Source organism: Bidens hawaiensis, unplaced genomic scaffold (genome assembly GCF_021521415.1).
Source record: "Bidens hawaiensis isolate Kalapana, Puna unplaced genomic scaffold, B.hawaiensis_p1.1 tig00000097_1, whole genome shotgun sequence".
NCBI lineage: Eukaryota > Viridiplantae > Streptophyta > Magnoliopsida > Asterales > Asteraceae > Bidens > Bidens hawaiensis.
Window position 1 is genome coordinate 4,280,428 of NW_027491017.1, and position 24,115 is coordinate 4,304,542.

Below are 24,115 nucleotides of genomic sequence, written 5' to 3' on the forward strand. Positions count from 1 at the left end.
GACAAAGGCGAAGACTAAGAAGAATAGTTTGAAGGCGTGTAATTTTTATTTGTTTTAGTTATGTAATATTTAACACGAACCAATCGATCCGTTTTCAAGTAATTTTATTTGTTTAATAGTCTTGCTTTATTTATTATTAGTCATGCTTCATGTATTATTAGTCTTTCAAGTACGCGGTTGTTATTAAACTTTTTAAAACTAACAATAAACAACCACTTCATTACATTAACGACAAACATTTTATTAAAAAAAACAACACATTACAAACATTATTAAGCATATTACAAACATAACTTAAAATAACAAACACGGTTCGTCGTTTTAATCCCGCTCTCTACGCCGATTAAGCTCTGTTACCGGCAGTAGGTGGTGGAGTTGCAGAGCCAAACGACTCTCCCGCTTCCGCTTTCTTGGCGTCCAAACTTTTTTTTTCACAACAATACTTATTGATATGCTTTCGGAGAGTGAAGTTCGACCCCATTTTCATAAACTTGGCACAATACTTGCACCGTGCCATCTCCTGTGAGTCGGTCATAACACACAAACCATAATGAACCCAAACGCGGGGCATCTTGGTGTGTCAATGACCATAACAAAATTCTCGTTGGTTGCCATTGATTGCTGGTTTAAGCGTAATTGAGATTTAAAGTGTGTTTTAGAGTTTTAAAAGTGGTTTATCAAGTTCTACACCCAACCTAGCTATTTATAGTATGTGTGTATAGGTTGTATAGTTAAAAACCGGTTCCAACGGTCCAAAAACGGGTATATAGCCGTTAGAACGGATTCCCAACAGCACTTTCATTTTAAATTTGGAAAACCCGGTATACCCGGATTCGGGTATAAACCGGACCCGGTTCCACTGGGTTCTCATATTCTCCTACCGGGTCGGGTCCGGTTCCTACCCTGTTCTTGACTGAAATCGGGTCCAGTTTGTACCCGATCAAAAAATACCCGGTTCCAGGTTTCCAGAATACCTGATTTGTGCACGTCTAGTTTCAACCGAGAAGTTCTCAAACCAATATCAAACTAGCAGTCATGTTTAGTTAGTTTTTATGTTCAACTCTATCAGGAGACCGAAATTGAGGTAAAGGGAGACAAGATCACAGTAACCAAACTTTCTCATCTGGATGATATAGTATAAAAGCAACTGGTAGGGGCTGGTCACGGTTTATAAAAGCTTACATTTAAAATCTCATAAACTAAACATGGAGAATAAGCAACAAACAAGCAGTCATGTTCAAGTTTTATTCTCAAAACTTTTCTCAAGGGCGAAATTGTGATAACAAGAACCAAGATCACAGTAACCAAACTTTCTCATCTGGATGATATAGTATACAGCCTAAATGAAACAACAATCTTTATACTCGTAAGCATTTTTAATCTCAAATCTGCTAAAACAGGTACACTTATTGGCGCCTCATAGAAATCATTAAATCACCGTCGCCACAGACGTCCTGGTTGCTTCTGCTCCTGCATTTTCCTGAACCATCGTAACATATAATCTTTAGACATTAATAGAACATCATCTCAAGAAGAAAGGTTGTACTAATTTTATTAATTTATTGACCATGAAAAAGTACTGTTTTTACAGAAAACGAAAATGCCCTTTCCTTATAACAAATAACCTTTTCGATAAATCAATATTTGAAATGACAACTCATGACTAACAAGCGAAATGGTAATCCAGAATTAAAACTTTTAGGAAACAGGAAAATTATATTGATTTTGAAATGAAGTGATAAATTTGTCAAAAGTAGTGTGTTTTTTAAAACAATTTTCGAAGTACAGTAACTGTTTATTGCTTTTCAAATTGTTGTAACCATGGTTTATAACCCCGTGTTCTGCTCCAACTCAAATTTGAAAATTTTATTTTTCATAAAGCTAAATATACGGGTTTTTTTTTGTGTGTTTTTTTTTATATTTCAATATAAACTTAGTAAAAACTGAGCTGTATCCAAAATAAAACATTTTTTTTTTGGCCTTATAATATCTAAAAAAATACGTATGCCTCGTTTTCAATAAACGTTAAATCATAATGTGGACAATTTTTTTAACAAAATTGTATATTTAGATTTTAAGCTAAATATTAAATGCTACACAATATAAAAGAAAAACTTATATATTAAATAAAAACTGAAAAAGAAAAATGTAAAGGAATCCAAATGTGAGAATCCAGGGTTAAAAAAACCCATCACCAAACTTTTAAAAAGCAAAAAGAATGGGCTTTAATGCATTACTGTTTATAACTACCATACTCCTAAAAACCCACAAAGTTGATTAAATAAATAAGGTTTAAGAAATTATAAGTTAGTAAAAACAGCTAAAACTTACTTCTGGTGTTCTTTAGAACGTTCAATGAACTCTTTGGCTATATCACGTCCTTGATACGAAGCTAGCACGGGTCGAATATCAGCAGGCCTATGACGTGCAACATCTGCAATTAAAAGCAGCATAAAATTCAGTTATCACTTATACATACATAAACTTGCTAATAAAATTTAAAATCCAGTTCTTACATTCAAGAAACGGTATTAGATCCAGAAGTGCTGTGTCGTCAGCTTCACATTTCCATGGTTTTATTGGTACACAGTTCTCTTTTTGAAGACAACTCTCAAGAGCATTGCCACTCACATACAATACCCTTGAAGGGTCTCTGTTAAGCTTTGACAAATCCTACAATAGACAATATTAATGCAATGTTATAATTTATCTAATAAAAGATTAAATGTAACGACATACTCTATAGTGCTTCCCATCTTGATATCTAGTTGCAGCCCTTGATAGCCTATACCTTATGCAGTGTTTTTCATCCAATCTATCAACAATAGGATCAACATACTGCACACAAACAAAAACCATAAATTGTCAGCAATACAACCTAAAAGTAGGCTGTTGAAAAAGCCAGCCAAACTCAGTTGGTAGACGAGCTCAGCTGCCTCGACTCGGTTTGTAAACAAGCCGAGCCCGAGCCAATGGAAGGTCGCTCGTTAGCTAACTCGTTGGCTCGTCAACTTCCCATTAATTTATATAAATTATAGCTTCTGTAGTTCAAATTTGCATTGTGTATGTTCAAAACATTAATTTTTGTGTTCATATACACCAATATGTGCAAAAAAGGTTCTTAAAATTAGAAATAGACGAGCTGGCTCGAGCTCAACATTTCGGCTTGGTAAATAAACAAGCCAAGCCTGAGCCCAACATGGCTCGGATAGGCTTGTTTAAAGCCCTGCCTCAAAGAGTGTGTGTGTGTGTGTGTGTGTGTGTGAGAGAGAGATAGAGAGAGCAATAAAAGAACATACCATAGCTTGCTGATCAGAATACACTACAATTTCATAAAATTGAGCTAGGTGCTCCAAAAAGGCTTCAACTCCTGGCCTTTTAAACGTTCTCCAACCTCGATCACGCTTTAAGCAAAAACGTGATAGAAAAATGAAAATGTTAACAAATAACCTCTCACTATATTAAAGAATAAGAGTATAAGTGTATGCGTAAAAGCAATGACGCAATGTGTTACATACCTTCCAATCAGAATATAGTAAAGTTTCATTAAGATCCAAAACTAATGTGAACACATGCTGCTCTTGTGGATGCAAATCTGGTAGAAGCATCTCTGATGAAGGTTCAGTAAAACCCTACATATAACCAAGATTTTAAGCAAAAACCAAGAAAAAATAGCAGTGAGTTAACTGATTAAAGAAAGAGTTAATGTGACGATATATGAGTTTGAAAGAATATATACGCACCCGAACATGCTCTTCAGCAGAAGCACGCAGATCCAAATAAAGCTCAACCAGCTTGGCAGGCACTGTAACATAAGGGTAGTGCAGTTACAAACATAATAAGTAGATAAGCTAAAAATATATGTAAACATATAAAGCATGAAATATCATATTTGAAAGAATTCTCTTCTCTTTGTGAACCAACAAATTGATTATTAAGAACAGTGAACGCGTGGAAATAGCACTGGGAACAAACCTGTCATTGTAGCTGATTTTAGCATAGCTTGAAATTTCTGCGTTTAAGATGAGTAAATATGTTAGAGTTTGAGGTGTCACATTCCATGGTCATAATATGATATTGAATCAACAAAGATGTGATCCTCATATTCATCAAGTATATGGTTAAAAATGGTCCAACTGAGTGAAGATAATACTAGTAGATATAAAAACATAGAAATTTGCTTTCTATCTCATTTCATGCATCAAAAACCTTAAAAGTAAACAACTCCTAAAACCTTTTTTAACCATTTGCTTTGTTTGGCGTGTTACATTAAGTAATAAGGGTAACAGAACATATACATACACACACATTTATATATACATACGCACGTACACACATGCTTATATATATAACTCGAGATCAGATTGAAAAAAAGCTCAAAAAGAGCCGAGCCTTATCGAGTCCTAGCCCAAGCCAAGCCTCAAGCAAAGCTCAATTAGTTATCGAGCCTGAGCTCGACCCTTGTATGGGAAGATTGTTTATGCTAGTCAAACGTTGTGTATTTTTAAGTTTTAACTCTACTGGACTTCTATGTATTAATTTCACACTGCACAGCCAAGCTTTTACTTGTTCAAGGTTTTTCTCAACATATAGGAATAATTAAAATGTATAAATTAAGTAATGGATAACAAACGAGTCGATCCCAAGCGAAGCGTGAGCTTGAAATAAAGAATCACGAGCTGGGCTCTAACTTTAGCAAAAGTGTTCGAGCTCTTGTAAGTAAAAACGAGCCGAGCACAAGCCTAGTTGGGCTCAACTCGGATCATTTATACCCCTAATTCTATCTGTTGCCATACAGTTAAAAGCAGCTTCATCATCATATACGGCATATATATCAGTCACGCCTACATACATATAAAAACGGGAAATTCTACTAGATCACACGCACATCAAAAGAAGACATATCATCGGATACAGAAACTTTTGCTGATGCACGCAAAGCCTTTGTCTTCTCATCAACTTCTTCTATACTGTATGCTGCAAAACAAGGAACACATATACGATTAACACGGCACCAATAAGAAAAAGAAGACAAAACATACAACTTGCACTGTGTGTGTCAAGTAAACATCCACCTCAACAATTATTCCAAACAAGTAATCAACACGATGATAAACTTGTGTCAAACCATATTTGTAACAATCAAATCCACCTCAAAATTACTAGCAAAGATTCATCTGTGCCAGCAGTTATTGATTTTGATTTACTTGCATAGTTTCTCTTTCCATTAGTGTGAAAGACTATGGGTGATCAACGAATCGAATTTTGAATATATGTATTATTCGAATCGAACTATTCGAATTTTGAAATAGTTGTATTCGAACTCAATTAGCCAATTCGAATTGATAATGAAATTCGAGTTCGACTCAAATTCGAATGGATTCCATTGAAATTCAGTTAAAAAAATCTATTTAGTTCCAATTTCAAAATCACTACAATCCTGATTTTTTTAACAACAAAAATAACAAATCCATAAAACAAATAAATCATTTAAAGTTAGAATATCCTAAATATTTAAAGTGGTAACGTCAAATAACATGAATTAATAACCAAAATGATGAACTTTCAGTTTTTAGTCTTTAAAAATTAAAACACTTCTGTAATTTATCTTTTTATAAATATTTATGTTTATAATAAAAATAAAATGTATAATTTGAATAGGAATTACGAATCAAAGCATATTCAAAATCACATTCATATTCAATTTGAAATTCGATTACTAAATCGAATTCGAATGATTGAAAACCGAATTCGAATCTTCAAATTCAAATGCAAGTCGAATCGAATTTCGAGTTCCTCGAGTCTGATTGAATATTGAACACCCATATGAAAGAAGCAATCAGAAAGTTATGAGATTCACAAGTGAAGAGAAAACTCATACCGTAAGTCGCATAACCAGCAGTGGCAACACCTCCAGTAAGTGCTGCAATTAAAGTATACTTAAGGAAACTCCATGGTTGTCCACCTGCTCTGCCAGGCGCTGCGCCTTCCGGTGGTGGTGGTGGAGTTGAAGATGTAGGCTGATTACCAAGTATAGATGATGATATAACAGGTTCACCGGGACCATTTGCAGACACACTCGAATACAAGCGAGGATTCTTGTTGCAGTTGTGAACAACGGAGAACACTCGTCTAGATCGAGCAACTATCGACATTGGTTTGTATATTGTAACCTTGGAATCTCAAACTTAAGAATCTGTCCTGAACATTGAAAAACAGTTGTACGAGGGCTTACAGTCAAGTAAATAATGTTGTGAATGTTAAAGCTATAATAAGCAAATGTCCTACCTATGATATATGAGATTATAGTTATTATACATACATTTTTGAAACCCTAACTCAAGGTCAATTCTCAATACAAATACAAATACAAATACAAAGACAGGGTCTTCACTAAACAGATTAAAACAACAATGTGATGCTATCAGAATATGCCTCAAACTATCATACATACAATACAGCCGTAAATTATTAATTAGTTATTTCCTAAAACTAAAAACCCTAGGTCGAAGTTAAAGCTCAGTTGAAATATATCAATTCCGATTAGTTATCATATAATACAATACAGGCCGTATATCATACCTCGATTCAAGCCGAAAAAAGAGCCTTGATTTGAACTTCGAAACCCTAAATCACTGTGTATATATTATGTCAGTTTAGTAGGTTTGAAAGTGGTGACTTGTTATCACTGGTGATGATACAAATATGGGGACTATTTATGTATTCATCAAAAGGAGAGGGGTTAAATGAATTTTGAGATTATTTTGTTTATACCAAATAGGGGTTTGGAGGAGGAGAAAGCCGCCATGGCCCACCCTTCACCCCCTTTGCCGCCCATCGTCCACATATCCACCCCCCCCCCTCCCCTCTTTCTTTATTGCCCCAGGCCAATGTTCACCCCCTATATCGTCCACCCACAACATATAAGAGTGATTTTAGATTTAATTTAAGATAAAGTAAAAAAATATTATGTAATTTAGGAGTTGTTAGAGTCCAATGATAAACTAACATTTAACATTAAAAAGAAACAACAAATTTATTATTATTTATATCTATATTACATTATAATACAGATAGGAGGCCTTTCAACTATCTATTTTCTTTCTCATAAGATGCCCTAATATTTATTATTTCCTACTGCCGGCCACTTCAAATTTTATCCTCCGGCGAACGACCTAATGAATCGTCTCCTTAACATCCTTTCAATTCGCGGTAACGTATATCCCTTCAATTCGTGATCTATTGTTTGCTCCCAATTGAATATGAACAAGCAGAATATAGAGAACCATGGTTGTTTATATAACGACGGCAATACTCGGAATTTTTCGTTACTTAGTCTCAAACCCATCATGCTCAATTGCCTACCCATCATGCTCAATTGCGGAATCCAAAATCATCAAACAAGGTTTAGTTCTATATAACTATATTTTGACTATCTTACAACATACAACGGATGTTGATTTCGATTTGGGGATTTGTAGGCATCCAAACTTCATTGATCACTGTTGTTTTATTTATGATAGAAAATTGATAAACTTGTATTTGTTTTGATTGAATCTTTATATTACAACATACTCAACGAGTTTTGATCGCATAGCAAAGCAGCTACAACGAGTACATGAAACAGAAAGCTAAATACATGTGTGTACAACTTTTGGGTATATATTTATTTATATATGAAACATATAAAACTATGCTAAAAGATTGGTATGTGTTGGTTCCATAATGTTCGAAACACATGAAACTTTTGGGAAGATGTGGGCCTGCCTAAGCTGAAAGAACTGGAGCAACTCAAGCGCCAACTTGAGTTAGCTTTGAGGCAAATCCGGTATGTAAGTCCTTTCATATATCTTTCTAATATGAATTGTATATCTTAAATTTGAATGTATGGTCTCGTAGTAATTTTTGTCATTTTTAAGATTCCAAATAAGATTCTCCGATTTATCTGATTCCAACATACCTACAACAGTGGCGATGAAAATACCGCTAGTGAGTTATTCGGCACCTTTTGTTTCTCTGAATGAAGTTCACATTGGTTCGTTTTCAACCATTGTTTTAGTTTCATGAGAGATGCTCATTTTGATGATTACTCGGTTCAGGCCATAAAAAATCAATTTTGGTTTGTGTTAAAATGGGCTATAAGCAAAATGAGTTTGGGTCATTAAAAAAACGTCTCACTTTTGTTTCAGATCAAAATGGATTATAAGAAAAAAGGAGTTTTGGTCATTTTATAATAAACTATAAATGTTGGTTTCTAAACGACCCAAGTAAAGCCCGAGCTCGGCTATTTCAACTTACGTGGGTTCAAGCTCGATTTTGCGTTGTGAGTTGTCTTACCAAGCTTGAGCTCGGCTTGGGCACATCTCGCTTATTATATATTAATTAAGACAGAATTACAAAATTTGTCCTTTATAAAAAGCCAATTTACGATTCGTGTCCTTTATTTAGTTTCTTTGCAGGCGGTGTACTTTAAACATTTTTTCCTACACGTTATGTCTTTTACGCTAACTGGGTTACAAAACCCAGTTAAATACCCTTACATGAGGCGCATGTGAGGGCATTTATGTCTTTTCGTCTATACCTGCAAACAAAACCCCTTATCAGTGTTTTCTTCCTCTTTTTAACCCACCCACCCTCCCTGATTAGGGCTTCAATCAATTAGGGCTAGATGCGAAATTCAAATACTAGGGCTCAATTGATGATGGCTTACTGTGTTTGTGGCAAGGTAGCTGTTGTTCGAACTTCCTGGACTGATAGAAATCCTGGTCGTCGCTTATTCTCTTGTCCGGACATGGTAAGTTTGTAATTCGATTTAAGTTCTAGTGAATCGTTTATCCTTCATCTTTCTCCTCTTTTCCAGACTTTGGATTGCCCCTTTCTTGGATGGTGTGACCCACCAATGTGTGAACGGGCAATGGAGATTATCCCAGGCTTGTTGAATTCGAAAAACAAAGTTGAATAAAGTTTAGAGAGTTATAAAGAACAAGCAAGGAAGATGAAAAAGAGATTGGTCATTAGTTGGATCATTTTCATTGTAATTTTAATTGCAATGAAAATGTAGGAGCTTGACTGTATTTGAAGTTGTTGAATATTTGTATTTTGACTTTATTAGTTGTTGACTATTATGTATTATGTATTTTGACTTTATTTTGGATGTAATTTTGGATCCTTATAAGCAATGTATCATCAGTAGTATGATTTAATGGATTTAATATGTTAATGCTAAAAAGGGTGTTGAATAATGTGTTCAGGTGTGTTGAATAATGTGTTAAATAAGTTAAATCACATTATACACATTATGCACAATCTGCACAAATAGTATGCACATTTGCACATCCATCAAGGGCAAATTTGTCCTAAATAAGTAAAATCAGTTCCAATGGCAATATGCATAAAATAATGAAAATATGTTCCAAGGGCAAATATGACCAAGCATAAAACAAGCCATCTGCAAACTATCTCCAAGCCATCTGCAATCACCAACAAAGCCAATTTTAAACCATAAAACAACCATTAAAAGATGAACAACATCCATAAACCATCTGCACATATCACAAGCCATCTGCACAATATGTCCAAGCCATCCGCACATATCACACGCCATCTGCACACATGTTATTGCCATCTGCAAATATGTCATAAATAAGTAAAATCTGATCCAAGGGAAAATATGTCCAAGCCATCTGCACAACCATTAAAATATGACCAACAACCATAAATGCAAACAACAACCAAGTTAAATGATGAACAACCATATTAAAGCTACTTGCCATTAAACAACTATTAAACATTAAACAACTTAAAACATCCATAACATTAATTAGCAACATTAATCAAGTCAACAACTTAAAACATCCATACCATTACACATCCATAACATCCATAAAGTCAACAACTTAAAAACTACAAAAAAAAAGTCAAACAGTAGCCAGATAACATTAATCAACAACATTTTTCATGCATGATGTCTTGTTGTGACCCTTTTGACCACATGTCCCACAAGTATTGGATCCTTTTGGCCTTGACTTTCTCACTGCCTTAGCTTTCTGACCTTCACCCTCCACAACCTTTCCCTTGCCCTTTGCATTAACCTTTGACTTTTTCCTTGAACCACCATCTTCCCTCTCCACTGTTGACTTTTTCCTTGATTTCTTTGGTCTTCCAGTTTGCTTTTTGAATTTAGGAGATGTGATTTGTATTGGTACTTGTGATGTGGGCCACATACTCATACCATTGATAGGATACACCTTGTAGCTATACACTGCCTTCCACATGTCCATTGTGTAAATTGGGCTGACAAATGTTTTTGGCCTGCCAACAGTTTTGTCATGTGCACCCTTCACCCAAATACTTGCCACCACATGTCTGCAAGGTATCCCAGTTATCTCCTATCTCCTACATGCACATGTATTTGTTGTCATGTTCACTACACATTGATCACCATTTGGTCTTGTGACCTGATAATGATCCTCACCATTCCAATGCACAGAGTACCTATCTTCCAAATATGTAAAGCATTCACACATCATTTACAACACAAGTAAATATTGACATACAACTCACCTGCTTGCTTCCTTCTTCACTGACTCCATCATTTGTGTAGCATATGGTGTTAGTAACCCTGATGACCTATCAATTACCTTCAACACATTAACAATCTTCCTCATCACATATTCTCTGATATATTCCAGCAAAGTGATAATAGGCTTGTCCCTTCCATCTACCAGCTTTGAATTAAAGCATTCACACGTGTTATTGGTCAACACATCAGACAATGCTCTACCTATTATAACAAAACATTTAAAACTGTGTCAAATAAAGGACAAAATTTGAAAGTTATTAGAGAATAAAGGATAAAAATTGAAAACTTACCAGTGAAATGTGGCCTTCACCATGTTTCTAGTGGGATCTTAGATACCCAAATTGTTTAACTTTTTTAGGTTGTTCATCTCTCTCTCATAGTGTATAGGTTTTGTACATCTGGCTAGCTTCCAAAGAGCAACCCTGTAAAGCTTTCCTTTGAAGAGAGTTCTTAGGTTATCTTCAATGTGCCTAACACAAAACCTATGCTCTGTATAAGGAAACAACTTATCTACAACTTGTATAAGACCCTTTTGCCTGTCACTCATAAAGGTAAACTTAGATCTATTGTTCAAATCCAACTCATCACCAAGGCATTCCAAGAACCATTCCCAAGAGTTCATTGTTTCAGCTTCAACTACAGCATATGCAACAGGGTAGTATCCATTGTTTGGATCTAGAGCAACTGTTGTTAAAAGTTGACCAGACCAAGCACTTTTAAGGAAAGCCCCATCCAGTCCCAAGAGATCCCTACCTATTGCTTTGAACCCCTTTTTCAAAGACCCCAAACAAACATATATCCTTTTGAATTGTCTTGTCTCAGATGTTGGATCTGAGCATTATTCTAATTCAAGCTTCACTATTGTATCTGGATTATTCCTCTTCAACTCTTCAATATAATCCCTCAATAACCCATATTGGCCTCTGAAATTTCCATTTATATGTTCCTTGGCTAACATCTTTGCCCTGTAAGCTTTCATGTCAGACACAACAACTTCAAACCTCCTTTGAAACCTTTCTTTGATAGATTTAACTTTCAGCTTTGGGTCATCTTGAAGATCAGTAACCAAATGGTTTGAGAGGAACCCGACTGTGCAAGCATAAATTTGCCTAGATTGAAGGCATTTATGTTCACTTACCAACCTTGTAATTTTCCATGAAGCTGTTCTCTTTTGGTATGACAGCAACAGTACCCAAGGGCATCTGATAGCAAGTGGGTCTTTCTTTTTTCCCCTACCCTCAATATTTTTCTAGACTGGTCCCTGATCTTTATTAGCACTGCTAGATCCAACCCCCTGCATGTGGGACCCATCTTCCATATCCCCTTCACACACGGCCCTCACCCTTATCAAATCATCTTTTCTTATCCTAATTTGTCTTCTTGTTTCAACTGCATGTGCCTTGATCATATCCATCACCTCTGTCTTTGTACCAAAAACTTGTCCCACATGGAAAAGATAATCAATGTCCCTCTCATTTCCTTGTTTTTCCATATACATCCTATCATTATCCAACATAACATCATCCATTTCAATTTCCAAACCCTCTAAATTACAAATTGCATCCTGCTGTTCAACTTCAAAATCAGTATGCAATCTGAAATCCCTCATATCTATATCTACATCATGTGTGTCACCATCTTCATAGTTGAAATCACTATCTGAATCTTCATCACCCTCCCTAGTTTTCTTAACATTCTTAGATTTCTTATAGTTCTTATATGTCTTCACATTCTTTGGTTTCTTAACTGGACAAACCTCTACACGTTCATCATCATCAGAACACTCATCTCTCATTTCATAATTAGAATCTCTACTATCATCAGTTCCACTTTCATTCCACTTTCTTCATCTGAAATTGAAGATTCTTCACTATCTCCATCTCCACCTCCATCCCCACCTCGACCTCCATCACCATTGTAATCCATATCCACCTCATTTGTAGGCTGCACACCAAAAGCATCCTCTCCAAACAAAGGGTCAAATTTTGGATCCTCATGACATAAATCAATTTGGTCTTGTTGTTCAACAACACCAACATTATTCTCTTATTGAACAATCTGATTTGCATCCTGTTTGTCTTGTTCCACAACAACCTTTTGAACAAAAACCTCATTTGTGCTATCTTGCCATTCTAACAACAACCTTTTCATAGCTGAGTTTGCTTTATCTAGTACAACCTCACTTGCAAGAAACTCCTCATCTGTTATCTCTTCAATGGTAAACTTTGAGGGTGAGCAGAAGTATGTGTGTACAGAGGTGTACTCATGCTCAACATACACATTTATTAACTGATTAAAAGCTCCAATATACCTAGCAAATCCCCTAACATCATCATCACTTCCCAAAGCTCTAAGCCCCCAATCCAATTCTGAATCCGGTACTACATAATGGTAGAATCTAACCTTATCTGTAGGATAGGCTAATACAAGCAAGATTCAATCAAGCTCGTGAACAGAAAACTTGCCAATATCTAGCATGTCAACAAAATGGACAACGGGTGTGTTATAAACCCGTCCAGGAAATTTGGTGAAAGTGCCACCATGGTGCAACTTGATCGAGAACAAATGTGGATTATTTACTACACATAAAAGATTAAACAGTTGTTAGTTAAATAAACCCGATTATAAACCCTAAAATTTGAACTTACCGTAAAACTTCTCAACATCCGATTGTTCATCAGCTTCACGGATGTAGAATCGAGGAGGAAGAATATCATCCATTTAGGGTTTTTAATTTATCATAGGAGAATGTTGTTCAATTAAAGCGATTAAGGGCGGGGGAATGTTGTTCAATCGGATATTAGGGGTTTTTGAAGGATCACTGGAAAATGAAGCGATTAAGGGTGGGAGAAAACACTGATAAAAGGGTTTTGTTTGCAGGTATAGACGAAAAGAGAAAAATGCCCTCACATGCGCCTCACGTGAGGGTATTTAAGTGAGTTTTTCTAACCCAGTTAGCGTAAAGGACATAACGTGTAGGAAACAAAATGTTTAAAGTACCCCGACTGCGAAGAAACTAAATAAGACACGAATCGTAAATTGGCTTTTTTTTAAAGGACAAGTTTTGTAATTATGTCATTAATTAATTTATATATGCATTTAATTGGTTTATATATTTTGAGAAAACCATAAATGGGCCTAAGCTCGGCTTGAGCTCGGTCGTTGTGCGAAATTAGTACCTGTAAGTACAAAAATGATAAACGAGTGTCCCATACATGGCTCGAGCTCCGACCCGATAACTAAATGAGATTTATTTGAGGCTCAGGCTCGCTCGAGCTCGTAAAAATTCGCCTCATTTCATGGTTTTTTATTGACCCGAGCTCGAGTATCAAATGCAGGCTAAATGTATCAAGAAACTAAAGATAAAAAACAATCTGCAGGGAAATCAACTATGCCCTAAAGGAATCAAGAAAGTGAATATAAATGGTAAACAAGTATGTCAAATGTGTGCCAAAAGTATCAAGAAAGACATAAATGCACATTTGCAGCCTTTGTTTAATTAAAGATTTTTCTCGGTTGAAGCCGAAACCAATATGAGTTCAGGTAGTTTCAAACGGAAATGGAAACTAAGTTCAAATTCGGTTCGGTTAGATTTTTTTAGTTTAGACCAAGGGCATGTTTGGCAAAGAGCTTTTAGGAGCTTCTAGGAGCTTTGAGCTACAAGCTTTTAAGAAAACACTCATATTTATTGAAAAGCCTTGTTTGGTTGGAGTAGCTTGAAACTTTTAGATTATAAGAAAAAGCTTGAAGCTAAAAGCTCCAACTAGTAGCGTTTAGAAAAAGTCACAAGCTTTTAACATTTTAAATTTTACAATTTTGGTACTTGAACTTTCATCACTTTTTGTTAATTTATATAATAATTTCATATTTAACCCTTATTTAAAACAAACTACCCCCCATGACTTTTTAAAAGGCTATAATTTTTTCACACGTTAATATTTCTTTAAACAAATTGCATCATAAAAACTCGCATTTTAATCTCTTTAATTTGAGTATCATATTGTTATAATTCTTTAACTTTAAAAAAATAGCATATTATGTGATTACTTGTTAGGATTAGCAACAGTTGAGTCAGACAAGCTCATGTCATGTGTATGACCAAATTAGGGTTGGAACGAGTTGATGCAAAAAGGGCTAATTTAGTTCTGTTCGTGTTGGTACAGTTTTGAGTCGAAAATGGTCAAGTCAGAATAGGTTTTGGATTAGATAAGTGCATCGCGTGAGCACCCAACTAGTTATATTAAAAGCTCCAGCTACTTTGCCAAACACCTAAATATTTATAAAAAGCTACATCTAACAACTACCAGCTACAGCTTCCATCCACCAGCTTCCAGCTTCCAGCTTCCAGCTACAGCTACCGGTTAATTTTGCCAAACATACCCCAAGTAACATATAGTTTACTTTTAATCATTATTTGTTATTTGATTAGATTGGTTATATTAGATTGTGCCAAATGACATAAGTTAAATAATCATTATTGTTATTTGGTTTGAATCGAAGTTGGATTTTTAAAACTGAATTACCAATTTGATTTGGGTTTAAACCGAGACCAAAAAGCAAATATCTAATTATCATTTTTTTCATTTTATATGCATGAAGTTCTCAACAAACTATAATTATTACAATAATAGTCAATCAAGAGGGCGTGTTGGCAACCGGAGGTGTGTGTGTATTTTTATTTTTATTTGTTTAGATTGTTGACTTTTCAGGTTGGTTTTGTAAGAAGTCCAAATTAGAGATTTGTTTGGGAGAGTGAACATATGGCCAAAGTTCAATGATTTTGATTTAAAACTTGATGATATGACTGGCCAGTAGATATGTACAACAGTTACTGGATTTTGTGTATTAGGGAATGGAGCGAGCTTGCTCAAATTGACTAAAAGGATTCATTTGTGTCCAGGTTGTTGCAATTTATATGAATGGTTCACAAAGTAAACTCACAAACATAACTGAAACTAGAGCCATATATCTTGTGTCTAAGAAGTTGCTGAAACTGCAGGTTTGCAGATGTGGCACTTTTCCATGTTACATTATTCAATAATTTTATCATTGTTACTATAAGAGGGGCATAAATAAATTGAATTTCATGTAATGCTATGGTGATCAGTTATTTTTGCTTCTTTCTGTTTCCTTTTTATTTTTATTTTTTTCTTTTTTGGATTTATAGGTGTTAGATAATTGCTATGATGATCTGGATTATTGGTACCGTCACATTTCAAAAGGCGCTTGGCCATTTTTCTACCGCATGACACGGTTGGCCCATTTCAAATTGTAGTGCATAAGTGCTAAAGGTGAATATTTCATTATCATATTCAACTTGTCAATTTTTAAACTGCTAACACTCTTTATTTTCTTTCTATTCGGCTGCACTTTTGCTTTCAAATTTGCCATCACTACTTGTTGATAAGACATTGGACGCGAACTGATTCTATAATGCAGTCAAGGTTACTCTATCTTTACAGGTAAGTCTCGAAAATTTTGGTGTGTGTTTAGATACTAACTAAGTTTTACTTAACATAGTATTAAAAACACTGTTTTAGGTATGAATACCATGCTATTTGGGTCAAACGGTTTGTGTGTCAGCAGCGCTCTCGGATTGATATATTATCGAATATGAGTGTGCACGAAACCAAAATAACTGATCTGGAAACGAAAAAAATCAAAAATCTTCAAACTGAAAAAACCGAACCGAAACAAAATAGGCAGTTTGGTTTTATATTTTATAATAACCAAACTGACGGTTCAGTTTTGATTTTGCATGTCCTAAAAATCGAAAAAAACCAAACCGAATTTCTAGATTTTATTTATTTAATTTTAATTTGAAGTAATTTATTATGAATTTAATAAATATGTAACTCAAATACTTTTAGCCAAATGTATAATAGTCTATTAGTTAACAATTAAAAAAATTATATACCTAAATTCATTCTTTTCAACTAAATATTTTCAAGCTCAAATGGCAAAAAAACGAAAAAACCAAAACTAAACCGAAACCAAAACGAAAACCAAAAAACCGAAACCTAACTGTTTCAAAAATCTAAAAACCAATGTTTTGGTTTTCGGTTTGGTTTTAGCCCTGGACCACAACGAACTACACCTCTATTATCGAACAAACTTAAACCAACAACTTAAAAGAATTTAAATGAATGAACAAGACATGTATTCATGTTCCTTCGTTTAAGTAAATGGACTTTTTTTGGGGGGTTCAACTTAGTTTGTTTACTAAATAAACGAATGTAAACGAACTTAGACATTCGGTACGTTTACACATCTATTTATTAAAGCCCACAACACATAGTCTAAGCTTGATGAATATTAACATTTTGCTTTAGTTTCTTTAATATGTAACATTCTGACGTATTAGTTTGTTGTTCGTTATGCATGTCATAAAGGATCAGGTGCTTTCAGGTGTCACTTTAAGCTTGTTGGCCATTTTAAAAGTGTTTTGATCTAAATTGACATGGATATGTGGCCACAAGGAGCTCCAATGTAGTGAATTTGTGAAAAACAAGCCACTTACGAATTATTTTATGATTTGATGATATAAGATATATTGTTATTTAGGAAAACTTATCACATAATATTCGTTTAAATATGTATTTAACTACCTCTTATTTTCAAGTGCTTTCGCGTTGACATCATATGCTTTGTATGACTTTTGGTGCTTTCATTTACATTTATGGTTTATTAGGCACTATTTAAACTATAAAACTCTATAATACATTCAACAACTTTTGGTGTTCCCTATTTTCCTGTTTCTAAGTACAATGAATCTAACCAGCCCATATGTAAGGTTTGTGATATTATTATAAAATCCAAGTCCGCTTTAACACCAAATATATGTAAAACATCGTGAGATTATATGATTACTGAATTAATGTGCATTTGGATATCAGTTGTATCTAATATACTGTGGGCATGGATAACGTTTTTTTTAATTTTGATTGAGGTTTTATCATATTATGTTTATGATATGATTTATAAACAGAAGCCACTCATTAGTGTTCTATGGCTTCTTATCTTACTTTCTATTATATTCAGTTTCAATTTATACATAACTAATTTTTATTTTTTACTTCTTTATTTAAGAGAGGCTATTCACTTCTATTATTTTTAAATCACACCCACTCTTAATAATATGAAATAGCCGGACTGGTCAAGAAGCATGTCCTTATATTTTTATTTACTCCCCTTTTTATAACTTTAATTTTTGAAAATTAGTAACAAAATAAAGTAACTGACTGATGGAGACCTGTTTCTTGACCAATCAGTTTAGCTTCGACCTCCCAGTCACAACACAAACATTTGAATAAAGTATACTAGGTTAATTATGTGCAAGAAGGAAAAAAACCAGTTGGTTAATTTATGTTCAGTTACGTATTTGTGTTCCTGAACAATTCGTTTGGATTTTATTGAATGAACATAAACGAGCACGAACATGCTCATGTTTTAAACGACCGGACATGAACACAAATATATGTTCGAATAACTATTCATGTTCATGTTTGTTTAAAGTTGAATGAACCAACACGAACATGTCCCTAGACATGTTCGTTCGGTTCGTTTGCCACCCTAATAAAAGATCGTTATACATGAATATATATATATATAGATATATATATATATATATATAGATATATATATATATATATATAGATATATATATATATATATATATATATATATATATATATATATATATATATATATATATATATAAACATGACCTGTTTTTTTTTTTCTGTTCTTGCTTATTATTGGTTAAAAGCTTGTGTGGATGCTATCATGCTATACTTGTTGTGAACGAAGAACCATATGAAGTTGATTTAGATACGCATGGTTAGGCCCGCTAAAGGTAGGCTAAGAGTCCTAAATAACGTAGGATTGATGTTTTTTTATTATTATTTCAGTGAAAGCATGACATGTTAATAATGCACAAAAAAATTGAATATGACATTTGTTGAGCCACCTGCCGTAGCGCGCGGGCTCTCCTACTAGTTATAAATATATATATATATATATATATATATATATATATATATATATATATATATATATATATATATATATATATATATATATATATATATGAGATGGTTCATGCGAGAAGTGATATTAGAGCGAGAAGTGCGAGAAGTAAATAATAACCATTGATTATGTTTGATCTATGGTATAGAATCAACATGGCAATATTGTAATTTTTAGCTTCTACATTTTAATGCATTTTTAAGACAAAAGGATAGTCTATACTTTTTGTTTTGTAGAAACCACATAAAACGTCCCTTTTTAAATAAATTCCAATTTTTTTGCTACCATTTATCTCTTATTAATTTCCGTTGCTTTAAAATTATTAAAATCATAGTGGTCACGAAATAATCTACCTCCCGATAATTTATAATATGGATCGCTCCGTTTTTTTAATAATAGACAATGACCTAGTAATCTAGTTTGGACTTTTAACTTTTATAAATTTGTGTGGGTTGTTAAAAAAATATTAGGTATGCTTATGTTGATCTTATGCTCATATATAGAATTTGTGTATACTTATATTAATTTTTTTTTGTGTATTTATGCTAATCTAGTTTTCTAATATGTATAATCTGGTTATGATCATACATTTAATTTGTGTAGGTTGCTTAAATTTTTGTAGGCATATATGTTACTTTGGTTCTCCAAATGTACATACATACGTACGTACGTACGTACATCCATATGTACGTACATACATGCATGCATGTGTACATACATACATCCATGTGTACATGCATACGTACATACGTATATGCATACACACGTACGTACTAACAACTGGCGGCTATGAAAAAAATATATTATTAAACGCACACTAAATGACGATAAAAATCACACCATGCTAACAACAGTTAATGTGATTTTCTTTCCAATTCATTCGGTTGCCATCATTATTTGTAGTCCTTAAAAATTTGAGATATATAAGAAAAAGATTTCACTGTATGTTAAAATAGTATATCAATAACAAATTATTGAGAAAATGCACAAAAAAATAAACAAAAAATGATTGAAACAAAAAATGGCTAAATTCATAACTAAAAAATGTTGGTTTATTTCATGACAAAGAAAGCGTTGAACATGTTTTTATTAATAATTTGTAATAAGGAAAATAATATATAATTTAAAAAAAGTATAAAATAATTAATATGTAACCCTCTTTAGATAATAACTAGTTACCAAACATAAGAAAAAAAACTTGTACTAAAATACCCTTATTATTAAAATAAGTCATATAACAAAAGAAAATTTGTGATTGGTTGATTTTATTTCTCACACTTTTCGCAATAAGAAACGCTTTTGAAATTAACCTAATCCTATATATATATTAAAAAGGGGACCCCCCTCCTTTTCTAAAGAAACACTATTTATTTTACTATTTAATTTAATAATATTTTATTATATTTTATTTTCTTATTAATTTAACTTTTACTATATATTTGTTATCTATGTTTATATATATTCTAACTTAAAAAAAATACATCGAGATCTATACACCATCACTTGGTTTTTATTATATTTACTTACTTTTCTTTTAACTAAATAAAAAATTTTAACAAACAAAAAATTTTAAACTTTTAACTTGGGTAAGTGTCGGTTTTACATGTTTTATTTGTCGGTTAAACTAATTTTTTTAACTTTGCTTTCGTATTTCTTATAGTTGGTCTTACAATGATCGAAAGTTTTATCATGATTTAAATATATCCCGTCATCACATGTTTTTATATCCACACTTTGACGATTGCGACTTCAAAATATGTTTTTTTTATCTTACAAATTCATGTTTACGAATTTATGTTTGTACCGCTGATACTAACATAATTTGCATCGGTTCACAACTATAGTGTTCCGGTTTTTTGGTTTTACATATGATAATTTGTTGTATTTTGACATTGAATGGTTTATTTATTTTGTTTAATTTCAGTGATGTAACTTGATACATGATGAATGCGAGTCAACTCGCAACGCATTCGTAGTTTAACGTTTTTACATTTGTTTTTTTTTTCGGTTCAATGGTCCCGTCGCGAAGCGCGAGCCTAAATCCTAGTTATTATTTTAGCATTGTTTTGAAACTACCTCAAATATAATATCAGAATGAGTCTTTATGTCATTCGTCTATGTATAGTTTTGAACCTAAAATCTCAAAAATCTTAAAACATTAATTAACCAACACTCCATAATATCAGAAGATCAATTGCAATATTCAAATAAATGATAATAACTCGTATACTTTTGTTAACGAACAACGAATCCTCTAAATATGTTACTGACGAAATTTATCATATCAGACACACTCGTCTTTCAATCCGGGTAAAACCCTCGCATAAGCCAACGCCCGTGAGCACTCGTCGGAAAGCACGACGGTGTGATGAGATAAAACGCGTTTAGTGTAAGAGTCTAGCTAATGAAAGTCACTTAATCGTCTAGTCTCCCAACATCATTATTAGGTCATGAATAATCTATACTGAGGATGTGTTATTCTTGAAGACGTGTCTGGAGCAATTATCCTTCATAAGAGTTCCAGAATTAAGTCAGGACCAAGGATACTCGGTATTTTTTGTCACTAACGGTTGTTCCCTATGTGTAGGTTTTAATTTGAAAGGTATAACGGTTGGAAGACCTAGTCTACATATTATCTCGCTACTGGACTAATTCAGCACGTGGTCAAAAGGCTTGGAAGCAGCTGGTGGGAGAGTGGCGCAAAGATAGGACTTATGGTTATTGTTATTTTTTGTATATAATGAGCTTATGATCAGATAGGTTACACGCGACACATTTCATATTCGTTAAGCAGTTCATAGAGCTTACTATAGCAGTTCACACACACATTAGCAATTATTATATTACTGATCATAACCTCCAAACCTTGTAACACCAATTTTTTGATTAATAAGGAGGTGATAGACGATTTTTCATCACCCGGGGTTTTTGTGACGGGGATCCGACCAAGATCAAGGGTTTTTCCTCGCAACAAATCTCTGTGTTCTCGTTTACATTCGTTTCATAATTGTTAATGTCACACAAGCACTAAACCTTACTTTACAAATTTGGTTGCATTATCCTTGATTGATTTTTGACCAAAACAATTTGGCGCCCACCGTGGGACAATTGGTTCTTTAATCCAGATGATTTCCTGTCAATTTTCAACTTTTTCTACCAATATCACTGTCAATGGCCTCCCAACAAACCTCTGCTTCAACCGTGTTTGATCTTCGCGTACCAACAATCAATAACAATAAACACAGATCTCAGATCTGTATATAATATTAATACGAGTAAGGATCTAGCTCGTAATTAACATAGATTCAGTGTTGTATATATATTATCATTAAGTTATCAATAGTGTTTGCATAATTTTAGGTGAAGCTTGGGAGAGATCTGGACTCTGAAATCTTCTAATTTAAAAGCTTACATTAAAGTGAACAGTAGTTCACTATATATAGAAGGCGATCTGGTTCGCTAACATCCCCTAGCGAACCAGCTTCCCCTTCGTTACATAACTTAACTTAACGAACCACCCCCTGATTTGTTAACATCCCCTAACGAATCAGGAGGGAATACATTATAATGTCTTAGTTCGCTAACATCCCTAGCGAACTAGACTTAACCTTAACGAACTAGTCTTAGTTCGCTAACATTCCTAGCGAACTAGACATAACTTTAACGAATTAGATAAATATAAACATTAAATATTACATTAATTATCAAATAAACATTAACGATAAATACAAAGACTCTAGACGCAAAACCGTGCACTAACAGACACCCCCTCGTCTTGAGCTCTTTGTCTTTAACTTATTTGAAGCACTTGGACTGCCAGTCTCTGCAACTATGAATTCCATGTTCGTGACACACACGAATGACTCGTTGGAATTGCATAGCCAGGTCGTAATCTTCTTGGCGTTCAAACAAAATCTGCTTCCTGTATAACACGTCGTTGTCTGTATCTGATAAATTAACCAACCACATCGGGTCGATTATCTTGATGAGCTCGGTCTGCAGTCCTCGACCACAAACAATAACGGCCTCGCCAGTACGATTGTCATAGTACCAACGGTTGAAAGACAGATAAATATCTTGAGGCATTGTCTTCACAAGAACCTTTTTCATTGTCTTTGGCGGCTTCACTTTTAAGACAAGTTTCTTCCAGCCGGTACTTGGATCAATCTCGTCAATGCGTTTACGTCTTGGAACCTGGGGCTTGAAGAATTTGAAGCCATGATTGACCTCGAACAGTAAGTGTTGATGAAACCACTCAGCCGTTCGGTGACCCCCACGATTGATAAATGGACGTCTCGCGAGGGTGCGTACATCCCAATGCGGTAGAGTTAAAACATCCATTATCCTCTCGTAATATTGGACACCCTTTTCCCATTTAACAATACATACCTTAAGGTCTGAATCATAGAGCCAGGAGACAATATCACCATGTACCTTAGAAACAGTCTTGAAGGTAGTCACCTGATTTGCCTCAATCCAAGCAGCAGCGGTATCCTTTCTTTCTTGATCAACATACCGATAAGCACTGATGATCTTACCCACTTTCTGACGTTTGAACCATCTTTCTATGTCATCATCAGTCACTTCTTTGAGTGAAGGAACTGTTCGCTGCACAATCTTTTCCAGTTCATCCTCAGTCTCTTTAATTACGTCTTCATGAAATACCGGAGCACCTTGATCAACGTTTGCGTGTTGATACAAGTCCAGGTACTCTTCGGCTGTCACATCCTCCATCTCAATCTCTTCATCCTCATAAACAAAATTCGTATCCATAAATAACGGATCAACTTCCATTTCATCCTCATTGATCACTTCGACATCGGGCTCAGTCTCTAAAGCAGTCAACTGATCGTCATTCAGCCCAAGCAGAATCGAAATCTGCTCCCGTGTCAAAGATCTAACCACAAACTCACCGACCTCTATCTCATCTCTGTTCACCACACTTCTAACCACTCCTGACCCATCAATAAATATCACCGTGTTAGCCTCAATCATTTCAATTGGTTTGGCAGCTGTTGGATTTTGATAGATAATTATCTGCTTGTTTGAATCATCAGCACCATTAACACCTGCACCAGAGGATGAACCATGCGATTGTTTAGGCTCACCTCCTGCATCAGATTCGTCAGGATCATCATCGTCATTTTTGAGTTTCTTGAGTGCATCTTCTTTACAAGTTAATTGTAAAATTAACTCTTCTTGGTCCTTTAATTTCACCCCCTGAGACTCAACAATCGTACGTAACGACTTAGTCTCCTTCTGACAGAAAGAAATATAACTCATCATTTTTCGTTGATTCTCCATGAGTCGTTCTTGAGTTTGTCGATCAGCTGCCATTTGATTTTCATATAAATGTAGCAGATTTAGTAGCATTTCAGTTTGACGACCTGGTGGTAAGTTGTAGACGGATGGATGAATAGGTTGAACAGGTCCTTTAGGCCGAGTGATTCTCATGAATGAGACATCACTAGGGGGGGTGGAGGAGGAGTAGTTGTTGGCAGAGGA

General features: G+C 34.3%; 1 protein-coding gene across 1 annotated transcript; it reads right to left on the minus strand.

Moving 5' to 3' along the window:
* Positions 1-1,158: 1,158 nt before the first annotated feature.
* Positions 1,159-6,211, minus strand: LOC143563014 (mitochondrial import inner membrane translocase subunit TIM50-like). Its single transcript, XM_077050680.1, has 10 exons — positions 5,882-6,211; positions 4,889-4,977; positions 3,976-4,012; positions 3,744-3,805; positions 3,519-3,632; positions 3,300-3,404; positions 2,740-2,838; positions 2,517-2,673; positions 2,332-2,434; positions 1,159-1,480 (listed from the first exon to the last, which is right to left on the minus strand). Exons 1-10 carry the CDS (start codon positions 6,153-6,155, stop codon positions 1,435-1,437), a joined length of 1,086 nt encoding a protein of 361 aa, XP_076906795.1. The 5' UTR covers positions 6,156-6,211; the 3' UTR covers positions 1,159-1,434.
* Between the last annotated feature and the right edge of the window lie 17,904 nt (positions 6,212-24,115).

Excerpts from the sequence above, each read along its gene's own strand:
- LOC143563014 (XM_077050680.1), bottom strand. The coding sequence starts at position 6,155 with ATGTCGATAGTTGCTCGATCTAGACGAGTGTTCTCCGTTGTTCACAAC. Across the intron at positions 4,978-5,881 it reads TGCTGGTTATGCGACTTACG|CATACAGTATAGAAGAAGTT; the intron begins GTATGAGTTTTC and ends CTTGTTTTGCAG. Across the intron at positions 4,013-4,888 it reads ATGATATGTCTTCTTTTGAT|AAATTTCAAGCTATGCTAAA; the intron begins GTGCGTGTGATC and ends TCTTAAACGCAG.